The sequence below is a fragment of the Podarcis tiliguerta genome (assembly GCF_965153285.1).
Source record: "Podarcis tiliguerta genome assembly, chromosome: 9".
Classification (NCBI taxonomy): Eukaryota; Metazoa; Chordata; class Lepidosauria; order Squamata; family Lacertidae; genus Podarcis; species Podarcis tiliguerta.
In genome coordinates this window covers 74577697-74590439 of record NC_139542.1, presented here as the reverse complement: position 1 = coordinate 74590439, position 12743 = coordinate 74577697, and the positions used below count along the sequence as shown (strand labels likewise).

Here is a 12743-nt window from a genome sequence, read left to right as displayed (position 1 = left end):
ACAGCATAGTAGATCACCTTTTTAGTACTGTGTGCCATTTCTCATGTTTACAAAACATCAGCTGCAAGATACCACACTCAGTCATTGAAAGCAGACTCCTTCCAGAAATAAAATGACAAACAGAATTCTTAAAATGGTTCTTTATTCATAAACTTGATGCAAGTTTACAGATTACCGTACACTGCTAAATAATTCTGCAATGAAAAATGAAACTCAGAAACAATAAAAAGCAAGCCAAGTGTGCACCTGTCATTCTGCTTGTCCATTAGAATACTAAAGAATTCAATAATGTATTCAAAGTTTTAGCCTCAGGTTTGAAAAGGAGCTGCAGAAACGCTTACAGAATTCGGCCCCTGCCTTATGGCTGCTAACAGGATTTCACTGGAATAATATGTACAATCAAACAAGCAGGGAAGCTGGAAGTCATCCACTCCCTAAAAGGCTGCATGAAACAGTCTTTGAGCAGGCCAAATCCTTCTAATCCAATCCTCCAAGCTAAAAAAATCCAAACAAAAACAGCACATGTGACCAAATGCCTGGGCACAAAAAAAGCACAAATTTAGGTTTTTTTTCTCCAAGGTCAAGAAGGAGGGCTGAGGGGCAGAGACATTTCTGGAGACCCCCCCCCCAAAAAAAAGTGCTTATACCCTTATTTCCTGTGAACAAAAAAGTCTAGTCAATTTCAGCTACCAAAAAATAAAAATCACACCTGATTTTTTTTTAAAAAAGGTAAGGCAATGTTATAGCAGTTCTCGACCCACAGCAGCTACAGATCCAGATTCATTTCCTAAATGGAAGAGCAGTTCCCCATTAGTTCTTCAATGAAACCATGGTCACAACTATAGCAACCTTCTTAAAAAATCTCTGAATCAAGTGATCCCTGGGACTTGTTACTGTTGCTTTTGTTTAAAAAAACATTTTCAAAGGAGTGTCTTCTTGATTTCTGCCAACTGCTTTTTAAAGTTCATTACTCTACAAATGATTGCAACAACCCGTTAATAGAATCGAATGCCTAAGAAGGTTTCTAGTATTTTAAATAACTTCAAGCTTTATATCTATGGCTCCTCCTTTCAAAGGAGCCAACAAGAGCCAACAAGTAGCAAAGTAGCCCAGCAAAAAACCGATGCCCCAGTGGATGAGACTAGTCACAGAGTTCTCTTGGCACAGCCTGGCTCTGCTGAAGCAGCAGCAGGGCACCTCAAGGGGCATCTCTGCCCAGAAACAGCTCATATCCTCAATACAGCCATGAAAGAAGAAGGAAAGTTTTAACGATTTAACATTACGGTTCTCCTATCATCATCAAATTTGGCAATACTATGAATGCTCTCAGTTTTAGACCAAGGGGAGGAGGAAGGAGTCTGATTTAATGAGACCTAAAAACGTTGTAACATATTATTAAACTAACTTTATTCAACTTGGTTGGCTTTAAATAAAATATATTGCAGTTGTCTGCAGTTTGGAAAAACATAAGTGCATACAAAAGGGGGAGATCTTAATGACTGGCATTTTTGTAAACCCCAAGAGCCCAGTTTGAAGGATTCACACTCTAAAATGGAGTGGGGATTGGTATGCTTAATTCATGGGGACAATAAAGTTTTAAAACTGTTCAGTTGAAGATACTTGACAGAAGAGCAGAATTGTACAGCTGTAGCTTATACTGGATGTGTCAGTCAACAGATTATCCACTAGTTATCTATGAGCTAGAATCTTCAGTATGGCTGTTATGGGGGCATTCATAGTTGAGTCTGTGTTGGAAGGAAAATCTTTTACTGACATTGGTCCAAGTGTATGAAAAGTCCACAATGTTAACCATCTTCTTTAGGAGGTGTGAACCAGCCTGCAGGAAGTATATATAAAAAAAGATTTGGCATTAACAAATGTGCAGCAGTGGTGGCAACACTCATTTTGTAATTGCACACCATGATACTTGGTTGAAGCACCAGTGTAGACAGGTGTTCTGAGCATCCACATAAGACAACATGAGTTGTTTAATGTGTTTCAGTCTACATATAAATAACACGGTGCTTAGGAATCCAGTTCTGCAACTGGAAGATATTACGCAAAGACCAGCAACATTTGGAAACAATTTACTTGACGGACTGTCCTAATGATCAAACATGCAAGCAAAGAATTATCAACCCACCTTTATATTAAAAGGTAAAGGTACCCCTGACTGTTAGGCCCAGTCGCGAACGACTGGGGTTGTGGCGCTCATCTCGCTCTATAGGCTGAGGGAGGCAGCATTTGTCCAGTTTTTCCGGGTCATGTGACCAGCATGACTAAGCCGCTTCTGGCGAAACCACAGCAGTGCATGGAAACGCTGTTTACCTTCCCACCAGAGTGGTTCCTATTTATCTACTTGCACTTTGACGTGCTTTAGAATAGCAGGTGGGCAGGAGCAGGGGCCGAGCAACGGGAGCTCACCCAGTCGCGGGGATTCGAACCGCCGACCTTCTGATCGGCAAGCCCTAGGCTCAGTGGTTTAGACCACAGTGCCACCTGTGTCCCCTACCTTTATATTACCAGTATCTAATACCAGGACCAGGGTTAAGGGGGCTCTCAGTATGGTGCCACTGATGGGCCTCCAGCTCCCCCCAGTGTGGGTCTGCTGGGCATTGCACTTTGCATTGCACTTTGGAGAAGCTAAATGGCAGCTGGCTGTCACAGATGGGAACAGAGAAGTGGTACCACGGCCTACTCAATACTGAAATGGCTGTCCGGGAGCCTGGCAAGGAGAGTGGTAGGGTGGCACAGCTGGGTTGGGCCAGCGTGAGGGGCCCTGGGACAACTGTCAACCACTAGCACCAGGCCTGATAGGCTCTACAATGAAACCAAATCAAAACTACAATTCATTATTAGAAAGGTAAATTTTAACTTCTTTCCCCCACTTCTTTAATTCACTAGACCTCCCCAAAAAGTGTGACCTTAAATTGCTGCCCTACCAGTCTACTGAGATCAATTAGCTGATCTAATTCTCAGATTAAACCTTGGTGGGGGTTGCGATTATATTTATGTATCAGGGAAGTAGGAGTTAAGTTATGACCAACTTCCCAACACACTATTACACTGTTTACAGAACCAGACGATGCGCAGCTCTGGATGCCTGCGAAAAACATGCATATGGGGAGCGGAGTGGCTTCTCTCCTCTGACGTTATACTTACACAACTATGTGTTTTACCATAGCATGCATACATACCATACATACCATTTTTCTCATGTAACTGTACTAGAGATTTATAGGATTGCTGTGCTCTTGCTAGGTTATATTGGTTCTGAAAGAAAGAGATGAATGGTAGAAGTACATATCCCAACCATGACAGAGTAGTTCTGACTCAGCCTGCATGCATGCTGGTTAGTTTTTACGCTGCTGGTGACAGGCTCTCCCCACAGTCTGTTTAAAGTGTTTTCCTTCCCCGACTTCCCAACTGGTGGGATCCTGGGGGACATAAATGTTGCTTGGAATGGTTAAGTTCCCTGAACAGGGGGTTGCCTCTTCTGCAATAAGCCCCATCTAAAAACCGCCAAAGCCCAACAACCATTCTTCAGCACACATTACATTATTTCACAGGTATGGGGTTGCAGTCAACTAGCCAAGAAAATATTGCCAACTGAGTGCCTGTTTTGATCATTTACTGTGGGTCACACACATTCATACCAGGGTGGTCTAACACGTGGCGCTCATAGCCTTTTTCGGTTGCCCCAGGCACGGCAGGGAGCAAGAAGCAGCTCCTGGGGCAGCAGTGGCATTGAGAAGGAGGCAGGAGGGCTCTGACAGGGTCCTTGAGGCTCCCCACCTCCCTCCCCAAGCCTAGTTAGTGCTTTTCCAGCTTTGAAAAAAAAGGGCCAATCAGGCTGAGCTTAATTCATAAGCACAGCCTCCCATGTTGTTCTTGCTGCGTTGGAGGCTCGAAAGTGACCTCTCTGGGCCCAGATGACACAACCCCCCTCTTGGCCTTGCTGCTGATGTGGTCCAAAGGAAAGGAAAGCAATACATTTGGCACCAGGACTGCTCTTACACTAGCTGCTCTACATGAACAGCAGAAAAAGAATACTGGCGTGTATTTACCTTATTTGCTCCAAATTGTACTCTGGCTTTTCCTTTGACTAATGTGGCATTGATCTGCATGATGACAGATTCTGTTGAATAGGCACTACTCCAACCCTGAAAAAAAAGAAAAGAAAATTCCAGAATAGGATTGCATTTTGTCCGCTTGCCTTGCAGAAAACATTCAATCCCAAACAGAGCTCTCTACACTAAACCAGGTTAATTTGAGTTGATGTTCTAACTTTTGAAAATGGCAATTATTTGCCACAAGAGGAGAAAATATGAAATAGGAGTACATTACAGGGGAGCAAGGAAGAGTAAAAGTCAAAGTTTCCTGGCAAGGCAAAAAATAAAATCGTAAGCACATGTCTCCAAATGCCATTAAAATTCATAACAATTACAATGTTTGTTTGTTTAATAAATTAAAAACATATTCAGATCTCATTACTTATAGCTGGAAAGAAAGATTTACGGTGACACACAGTCTAGTGTTCTGGTCTATCTTTCTAATTGTTTTCAGCTACTTTGTTTTGATTAGTTTGTATTTTAAACTGTTTTTGTTTTAATTATTTTTATTTGTCTTTAACCAATTTTAAATTGTGTTTAAATTCAGGACTGTTACTGGGATGTGCCTGGGAAAAGGGGAGCAGCGGGGGAGAACCAATCACAACGGTTCAGGGTAGGGAGAGGTACGGTGCAGGAGGTAAGCAGGCAGGCCAGGTAAGGGGCACAATCGCAGGCAGTTGGTGACCGTGTCGTGTGCCAGCCCCTCCTCCAACCTGAGGAACTGTGCTTGTCATATCAGCCTGCCTGGTCTGCAGCTGCTGTTGCTGAAGGCCAGCATGAATGAATGCAGCTCGAAGCATTATCCGGTTGTGGATAAGGAAGCCCATCTGGTCTGTGTCACTGATGCCTGGGTGGGTGAGCAGGGTGGTCTCACCCAGTTGTCCCCATCAGGCCAGACTTGAGGGTCAGGGAGGGAGAACTGCTGTGGTGTAAAGAAATTCTCTCACTGTCCAGTTGCCGGGGGGGGGGGGGGCAGAATCTAGAGTGTGTGTTCCAGGCGTTGGGCAATAGGGACAGAATTGGGATTCTGCTGGTTTACTGCCCACCTTCCTGCTCAGCAGTTTCCCTGCCTGAGCTGACAGAGCTGATGTTGAGGACTCTCAGACGGTTGGTTCTGAGGGACCCATGCCACGGTGACTGGCTCTGCGGTGGCTCAGGACTTCATGGCTGCCATGATAACCATGGGACTGTCTCAACATGTCACCAGGCCAAAGCAGGTGGGAGGCCACACTCTGAACTTTGTTTTTTCCACTGGGCAGGAACAGGGTGCTCTGAAAGGTGGGTATTGATCCTTGTCACGGTCCAGTCACTTCCTCTTGAGGCTTTCAGCATTCTTTCCCTTCTGCAGAGGTGGGGACCTATGAGGATGGTCTGTCCTTGGAGGCTGATGGATGCAATGGGTTTCCAGGTGGCTTGGGGGGGATTTTGCAGCTGATATGACTGGCGCTCCTGTTGAAGCCCTGGGCGATTGCCATTCTGGAATATATGAATGGCTCAGGCCATTGACATGATCACCTTGACTGCTCTCTCCCATTTCGTGGGAGCCCATTTGACTCCCTGGCAACCTCCAGAGCTTAGGGTGATTAAACAAGTTGGGAGACAGCTCAAACAACTGGAGGGAAGATCTGGCTGCATCATCAAGCTTACCTAAGTAGCAGTGAAGGCAGCAAAGAAGGCATCGAGTGTGGACAAAATGCTTGGATCGGTCAGGGGATTGTGGACTCTTGTCCCTCTTGGCTGATAAAAACTAGCAGGGAGGGGACAGCTGGCTGGTGATTAATGCCTCCTTGTAAGAGAGGGCGGTCTCTGCCTGATTGAGGGAGGTAGTGGTAAAACTACTCTTCAAGAAACCACTCCTTCATTCAGAAAATCTAAGTAACTACTGGCCAGTGGTAATCTCCCATTCTTGAGCGAGTGGTCGTGGACCCAATTCAGGCACTCTTGGAGGTAACTGATTTTCTAGATTCATTTCAATCAAGGTATAGGCCCAGTTTGGCACAGAAACTGCTTTAGTTGCCCTGTAAGATGCCATTCTGAGTCAGCTGGATGTTATAAGAATTTGGAAATGGGGGTCTGTTCAACCAGCTGCAGAGGACTTCCATAGGAGCAGACAAATCTGGAGCAAGACTTTTGATTCTGCATGTACCTGTTTAGTAAGCAGCTCCATGCATAATGCACCTCCACCGAGAACATACCTGCAGGACAGAAAAGCAAGTTTAGAGTATGATTTTCAGTAAGACCTTGGAAAGACTAACATATTAATTATGAGCCAAGCATTTGTGTACTAGAATCATATTCAACAGAAGGGTTATTCTGAGTTGTACAATCTGGATCTTCCCAGCACTGTTTTGTCTGCTTATGTCATTCAGATGGGAGCCAGCCATTTAGACAGCACGCTCAGACAAGGAGTATTAAAAAGGTTAAATATTGGTGAGCCAAAGTCAAGATGTCCTCATTGGCTTGGTCTATTGGAATTATTCTGGACACAAAACAATAAAAGCTCGTGAATGTACAAATGAGAAGCAATGTGAACTCAAAGCATCAAACAGAAACAGACTACCTGTGAGACCAGGTGAGGCAGGTGTAGAGCTTCCCTCTCCCCTTCTGCCCCGGCAGGGAGGAGGGTGCCATTTTGTGGTTTGCCTCAGGTGCCAAAATGCCTTGGGCCAGGCCCTGGCATCCAAGCTATTCAATCCATGGCTTTAAACCCCTTTGGCACCAGCTCTATAATCAGCCCTGATGTAACTGAGTTAGCCAACTGTGCATAATCACTGCGCACTCACTGTTTTGATATCACTGTTCTGACAACAATCCAGTCCTCATTTTAGTGCATTTTATTACTGTTACACTTTGCTGTTCTCTTTGTCAACGGCTTAGAAAATATAACAAGGGAAACATTTAAAAACAATCACCACTTTTAACCTTTGTTCACTTCCCTCCAACTGGAGTAGAAAATTAGCACAGTCGTCTTTGGTTAATCTCTCACATGGTTTATTCTGAAGTTATACATGTCAGAGAGTCAAGAGTGGAAGTGCTATCAGATCAAACCTTCCCCCAGCTGGCCACTACCACCAGTTACAAAATGTATGCAAACAGGCCACAAAGGAAAGCCACTTTACTAAATGATGGCCCAGTTCAGATGCAAGAGGAAACCATGGCTTCCCATCATGCGAACAAATCTTGAGCTTAATCCCCCTTAAAATGTGTGTGTGTGTGTGTGTGTGTTTATTGAGGCTTTCAATTAAGTACTGACAACAGATAATGTAAGAAAATATTAACATAAATAAGGACATAAGCTGAAACATAAAATGAATACAAACATTTCTTCTTTCATTGGCAACCTGGAAGCAAAGTTCTTAACCCAAGGTAATATTTCTGGATTAGCGGAGTCTGTAACCTGAAGCATCTGTAACCCGAGGTACCACTGTAAAGAGAAATGGAGGTTTGCTTAAAACTGGATATTGTTGAAGAGGAGTCCCTTCACAGGTCGCCAAGACTCCTCTTTTGTGGCTGAAGTATCAGAAGCACCTGTTCCACGTTTAAGCAAACCTCCATTTCTCTTTACAGTGGTACCTCGGGTTACAGGCGCTTGAGGTTACAGACGCTTGAGGTTACAGACTCTGCTAACCCAGAAATAGTACCTCGGGTTAAGAACTTTGCTTCAGGATGAGAACAGAAATCGCGGCATGGCAGCAGCGGGAGGCCCCATTAGCTAAAGTGGTACCTCAGGTTAAGAACAGTTTCAGGTTAAGAATGGACCTCCAGAACGAATTAAGTTCTTAACCCGAGGTACCACTGTATATCAGATTTTGCAAAACTGGTTTGTTTAAACTCTGGCTATGGAGGACAGCCCAGGCTCAAAACCATGGTTTCAGACTTAAAGGGGGAAGCAGAAGCTTCTGATCTCCTCCCAGCAGAAAAAGGAGGCAGTGGGATTGTGAGACTGAGGGCCACTGCAGCTCATTCACATAACAGGAAGCCGTGTTGTCCTGTTACATCTGAACCAAGTCAGAGTTTAAATCATGCTTGATTTTTTTCAAGTGACACGGCTGTGCTTTTGGCATCTCTGTGACCAGAGAAACTGGTCACATCCATCATTATGCCTCTGCTTCAGCAACTGCAGTGAAGACTGGCCTCACTATGTTCACAGTGTCATGTGTGAATGTGGGGGAAGGGGGCAAACCTTCTCTCAGAGTCAGCCGCTGGGAGGTATGAACCAAAGTTGGAAGGAAGCAAGACAAAAACCAACTCCAGGTGGTCCTTACAGGCAACGAACAGTCATGCTGCAGTCAGAACAGTATCCAAGGTTTCCAGTAGGAGGCAAGACCAGGCGGGAGCGGGGACAGGTCACAACGCGTGGGAACTGAATTTGTGCACCTGAGCGATAAAGCTGTCAACTCTTGGCACGCGCATCAGAACTGATATGGACAGCAGCGCAAAACAAACCATTTCTGCCAAGCTTGTGTATGAAAGTAGCAATCGAGAGATTGGGGACTTTAAGTTTTATTCTTCCAGGCCAATTGCTGGATTCCTTCCTTGGGCAAAGGGGCATCATCACTAAAGTCTGGTGCCACCATTCTCCAAAACCTTTCAATGTCAAACAAACATGGAGCTTTGCTTTGATAGCAACTCTTCTCACACAGCCGTGGGAACCACTGCTGCTCTTCTCACACCCACACATCCCCCTATCAGCTGGTGGCTTTGGAGAGGTCGGCCTCACACAGTTTCTCAGCCAACAGAGTTCAGCTGGAACTCTGCCCTCCTTCTACGGTTCCCAACAAGTCTGTGGGAAGGTGCAGAAGACCCAAAGGCAGCTCCTTTTGATTCCTAGAGCTCCATGATGTTGAAATGGGGATGGGGAATCATGCAAAGATGCATTGCTTGCTGGACAAGGAAAGTCCCAAGGCTCTATGACACTGAGTACTTGCAACGGAGATCCAGTGACAAAAAAACTACAGAACTGGTACAGGCTGTACCATGGCTTAGCTAGCCCACCATTAAAGATGAAGAAACATCAAGTCCAACACTGCTCCTGGCACTGTGCCATTTGAGAAAGCAAGTATGGAGACCTCATGTTTGCATGCCCTCAGCCGCCCCATGCAAGTTGCTTCTGCAAAGGAGATGAATGGACATGCTAGCTTCCCAAAGGCACAGGGCTTGACACAGTAGAAGTGCATGAGCTTGCAACTCAATTCCCCTCTGCCCTCGGCTTATGAAGTGGCATAGTCCTTATAGGGGTGAATTCTTGTCAGCTTCACTGACGGCAAAGCGGTCAGCCTGTTACTTTACGCTGACCTCCCCACAAGAAGACCAGCGTCACAAACATGGTCTCTCCCTGCCCCCACCCGTTTTATCCTGCCAATTTCACCTGTGGGTTTGCAGCGTGTCACCCAACGAGCTTCAAGGCTACAGGGGATTTGAGTGTGGGGTCTCCCAGGACAGAGAGAAGTTCACCACTTTCTCACCTAACACTAGAAGGTGGAGCATCCAAAGAAGCTAACTGCTGGGAGAGTTAGGATAGAGAAAACCACGTGCTCCACACACCAGAGTTACAACTCCTGAACTGGCTGCTGCACAATGTGGTGATGGCTACTAGCTAATATGCCTTTAGAAGGGGACTAAGGTAATCTGAATACAAATCATGATGCCTAGATGCCTCAGAATACCAACAGCATGAGAGAGCCACTGCCCTCATGTCTTGTTTGCAAGCTTTTCAGAAGCAACTGCATGGCCACTGGGAAAAAAAGAGGCTTGACAAGACAGGCCTTTGGTCTGATCTAGCACAACTCTTATTACACCACAAGCAGTATGAGCCAATGCACCCTGCCTATGGCTGCTGCAAAAAAAGGAGAATGTGCTCAACACCCGCTCCAGCCTCTCAAAAGGCACAAGCACAGCAAGGGAACATGAATTGAATCTCTGGAGAGAAGAGGGCTGGTGTATAAGCAACACATTTTAAGAGAGAGATTCATGTAAGTCAGCCTCATCTTCTTCTTCTCATTGCAGGCAAGTGAGGTGACTTAAAGTAACCTGGTCCCAACTGGGTACCTTATGGGTTGCTTTTTCCTACATGAAGCAGCCTGGCAGGAGCCAGTCCCTGGAGGTCCTGTATGTTTTACCCCGCCCTAGGAAGAGAGGCAAGTGGCTTTCCTAGGGTTGCACTCCCAACTGTAAAGCTCCCTCCCAAATGGTTTTTATTGTTGCCCTCAGTGCCACCTGACTGAATAACTGCTCATAGGCAGCCTGGCTTTAGTTTTTCTGGTGCTCCTGGTGTTCTTTTTTTGGTATTGCTGTTTTAAATTATCTAGATTTGACATTGCTGTACAATTGCTGTTTCAGGATATTTGTGAGCTGCCTTGAATGCAAGGCAGGGTGGAAATACAGTATTCCATTAAAACAACAAGTTAGTTTATTGCAGTCTCTGGGAGCTCATGACCAGGACTTGTAAACAGGGGTGTTTTGAGGTGGAGGTTGGGGTGCTGTCTCATGGGGTACATAGGACCAAGAGACATGGGTGGTGAGGGAGCTGCTGCAGTGACCTGCAACAGCTGTACCATGCTTGTCTTCCTGCCCAAGAAGGTGCACAGTTGTGGGGTTAGACTAGATGACCCTCATGGTCCCTTCCAATGCTATTATTCTAACAAGAACACTTCTCCTGGTAGAGCCAAGTTAGGAAACCTCCTAGGTCACTGCTGTCTATGACAGATGTTTGAACTGCATAAGACTTCCATCAGGTGGCCAAAGAACCATAACTCCCCAAACATAACTCCCCAAATGTTAATGTAACAGCTTTGTGATTTATTCTTAAGAAACACCGTGTGCGCGCATTCTTACGAAACACTGTGTTTGTTTGTTTGTGTGTATGTGTTAAAAAAGCCAACACCTACCCGCCAGTGAGCACAGGAGAGACCACTCTCACAAACGGAGGATCAAAGGGAAAGTTATCCTAAGAACAAAAAAAGTAAATCCCAAAGTCAAAAACTTTCTAAATTTGATGCCCTGCTGCAAATACATCATTCTGAAATCCTATATTTTAATTATTTTTATTTGCAATATGGGATTATATCCAACCAAGTTCTACTCAAAGTAGACTCAATAAAATTAAAGAACATAATTCTCGTTAACTATTTGCTTTGGATTTACATACCAATGAAATTTTTTTCACACACTGGATACTATTTTCCTCTTACCTTAAAAGAGAAGTTGAGCAAAATATATTCTACACCTTCTTTTTCTTTTAAGACTTGAAGATCACTATGCAAAGGGCTGTCAGGATCAACCCTACCAAAGGAGAATGAGGAAAAGCAGAAGGATTGAGTCTCTCAGTTCTGAGTGGTTGTCACTACCTCTCACAAACAACTAGGCCGTGCCAAGCATTTCCTCCAGAACGAAAGGCCAGCTGTTTGCAGGGTGTGGCTCGCCTGCAGTTAAGGGTCCTAATGAACACCCTGGCTGCAGGCAAGTGTTTCTCTGGAGGGCAGTGTTGAAGTCATCAGAGAACAGGGAATATTCCTGCACATCAGCTGCTGACTTAGGAGTCTTGAGGAACAGAATCCATATCCTAAGACTCTCTGTTTCACAGGAATCTCAAAGAATGTATGACTTAATAAAAAAAATGCCCACCAAGTCTCTAGGCTTTGAATTCTTAAAGATGGATGTTAATTAAACAGTTTAATTTTTTTATTTTCTTTATGTTTTGGTGCATATTTTTTAAACTGTTTTTGGAAGAATTCTCTTGAGAACAGTTTGCTGCAAACACAGAGGTAGGTGTTCCGGTTTTTGAACTTTGCCCCAGAAGCCGAATGTGCTCCTGAGCTTCTGTTTTCACTGTTGCACAGCTAATTTGAGTCCTCTGCATAGTAATTAAGGCTTTTTTCATCCCGTTTTACCCTTGCACAGCAAATTTAAGTCCCCGCCTCCATCATAATAAAGGCTTTTTTCATTCCGTTTGTATCCTTGATCAGTTAATTTAAGGCCCGCCCCTACCATAATTAAAGCCTTCTGTTTCTGATTGCAGTGTTCTGAGGTGATATTTGGTGCTTTTGTTTTTGCTATTTTTTGCTTTTATGTTTGTGTGGCTTTTTCATTTTTGTGACTGTGGCTTGTTTTTCATTTTATGATTGATTGATTGATTGATTGATTGATTGTGTAACTGTGGAAATGGATAACCCCCCCCCCCCTTCAAACAATGACTATCATCAGTGCAGGCAAGAAAAAAAATAATTTTAATTTTTATCATCTACAATACTGTCTTATTTATTTTATAGTACAGAACAATGATTATTGCTTTCATTTTATGGATCAATTATCTTGTTATATTGTAAAAAGTTTTGGAACAGACTTGCGGAGCTAATTAAATTTGAGAATTAAAGGTACCACTGTACACTGCGTCACAACGGGGACTGGTTTACTTTACACAGGAAGGAATGCCTCTCCTGCAAGAGTATCAGCCCTCTGCAGTTTTATAAGCACTTAAAAGTCTGTTTTTTAAAAGAGATGCACTGGCTAATCAAGTGACCTAGCCAATTAGATCTATAAAACCCTAGCCTTAAGCAAATATGCTAATCTGCAACATAGTATACAACTTTCCTAGGTGCGGTCATCAAATTATTATCATCATGCACCTTCATC

General features: G+C 44.2%; 1 protein-coding gene across 5 annotated transcripts in view; it reads right to left on the bottom strand.

Annotated features, from left to right (window-relative positions):
• Positions 1–125: 125 nt before the first annotated feature.
• UBE2Q2 (ubiquitin conjugating enzyme E2 Q2) overlaps positions 126–12743 on the bottom strand; it is a 38597-nt gene continuing 25979 nt past the window's right edge. For 3 of the 5 annotated variants that reach the window (XM_083399105.1, XM_083399101.1, XM_083399102.1), the window contains 6 exons: positions 11303–11393; positions 11000–11058; positions 6259–6307; positions 4068–4163; positions 3198–3273; positions 126–1837 (listed from right to left, as the gene is read on the bottom strand). In XM_083399105.1, coding sequence (XP_083255231.1) covers positions 1806–1837; positions 3198–3273; positions 4068–4163; positions 6259–6307; positions 11000–11058; positions 11303–11393 — 403 coding nt within the window. In that variant the 3' untranslated portion in view covers positions 126–1805. The remainder of the gene's footprint in view (positions 1838–3197; positions 3274–4067; positions 4164–6258; positions 6308–10999; positions 11059–11302; positions 11394–12743) is intronic. The other 2 variants (XM_083399103.1, XM_083399104.1) reach the window with 1 other exon arrangement.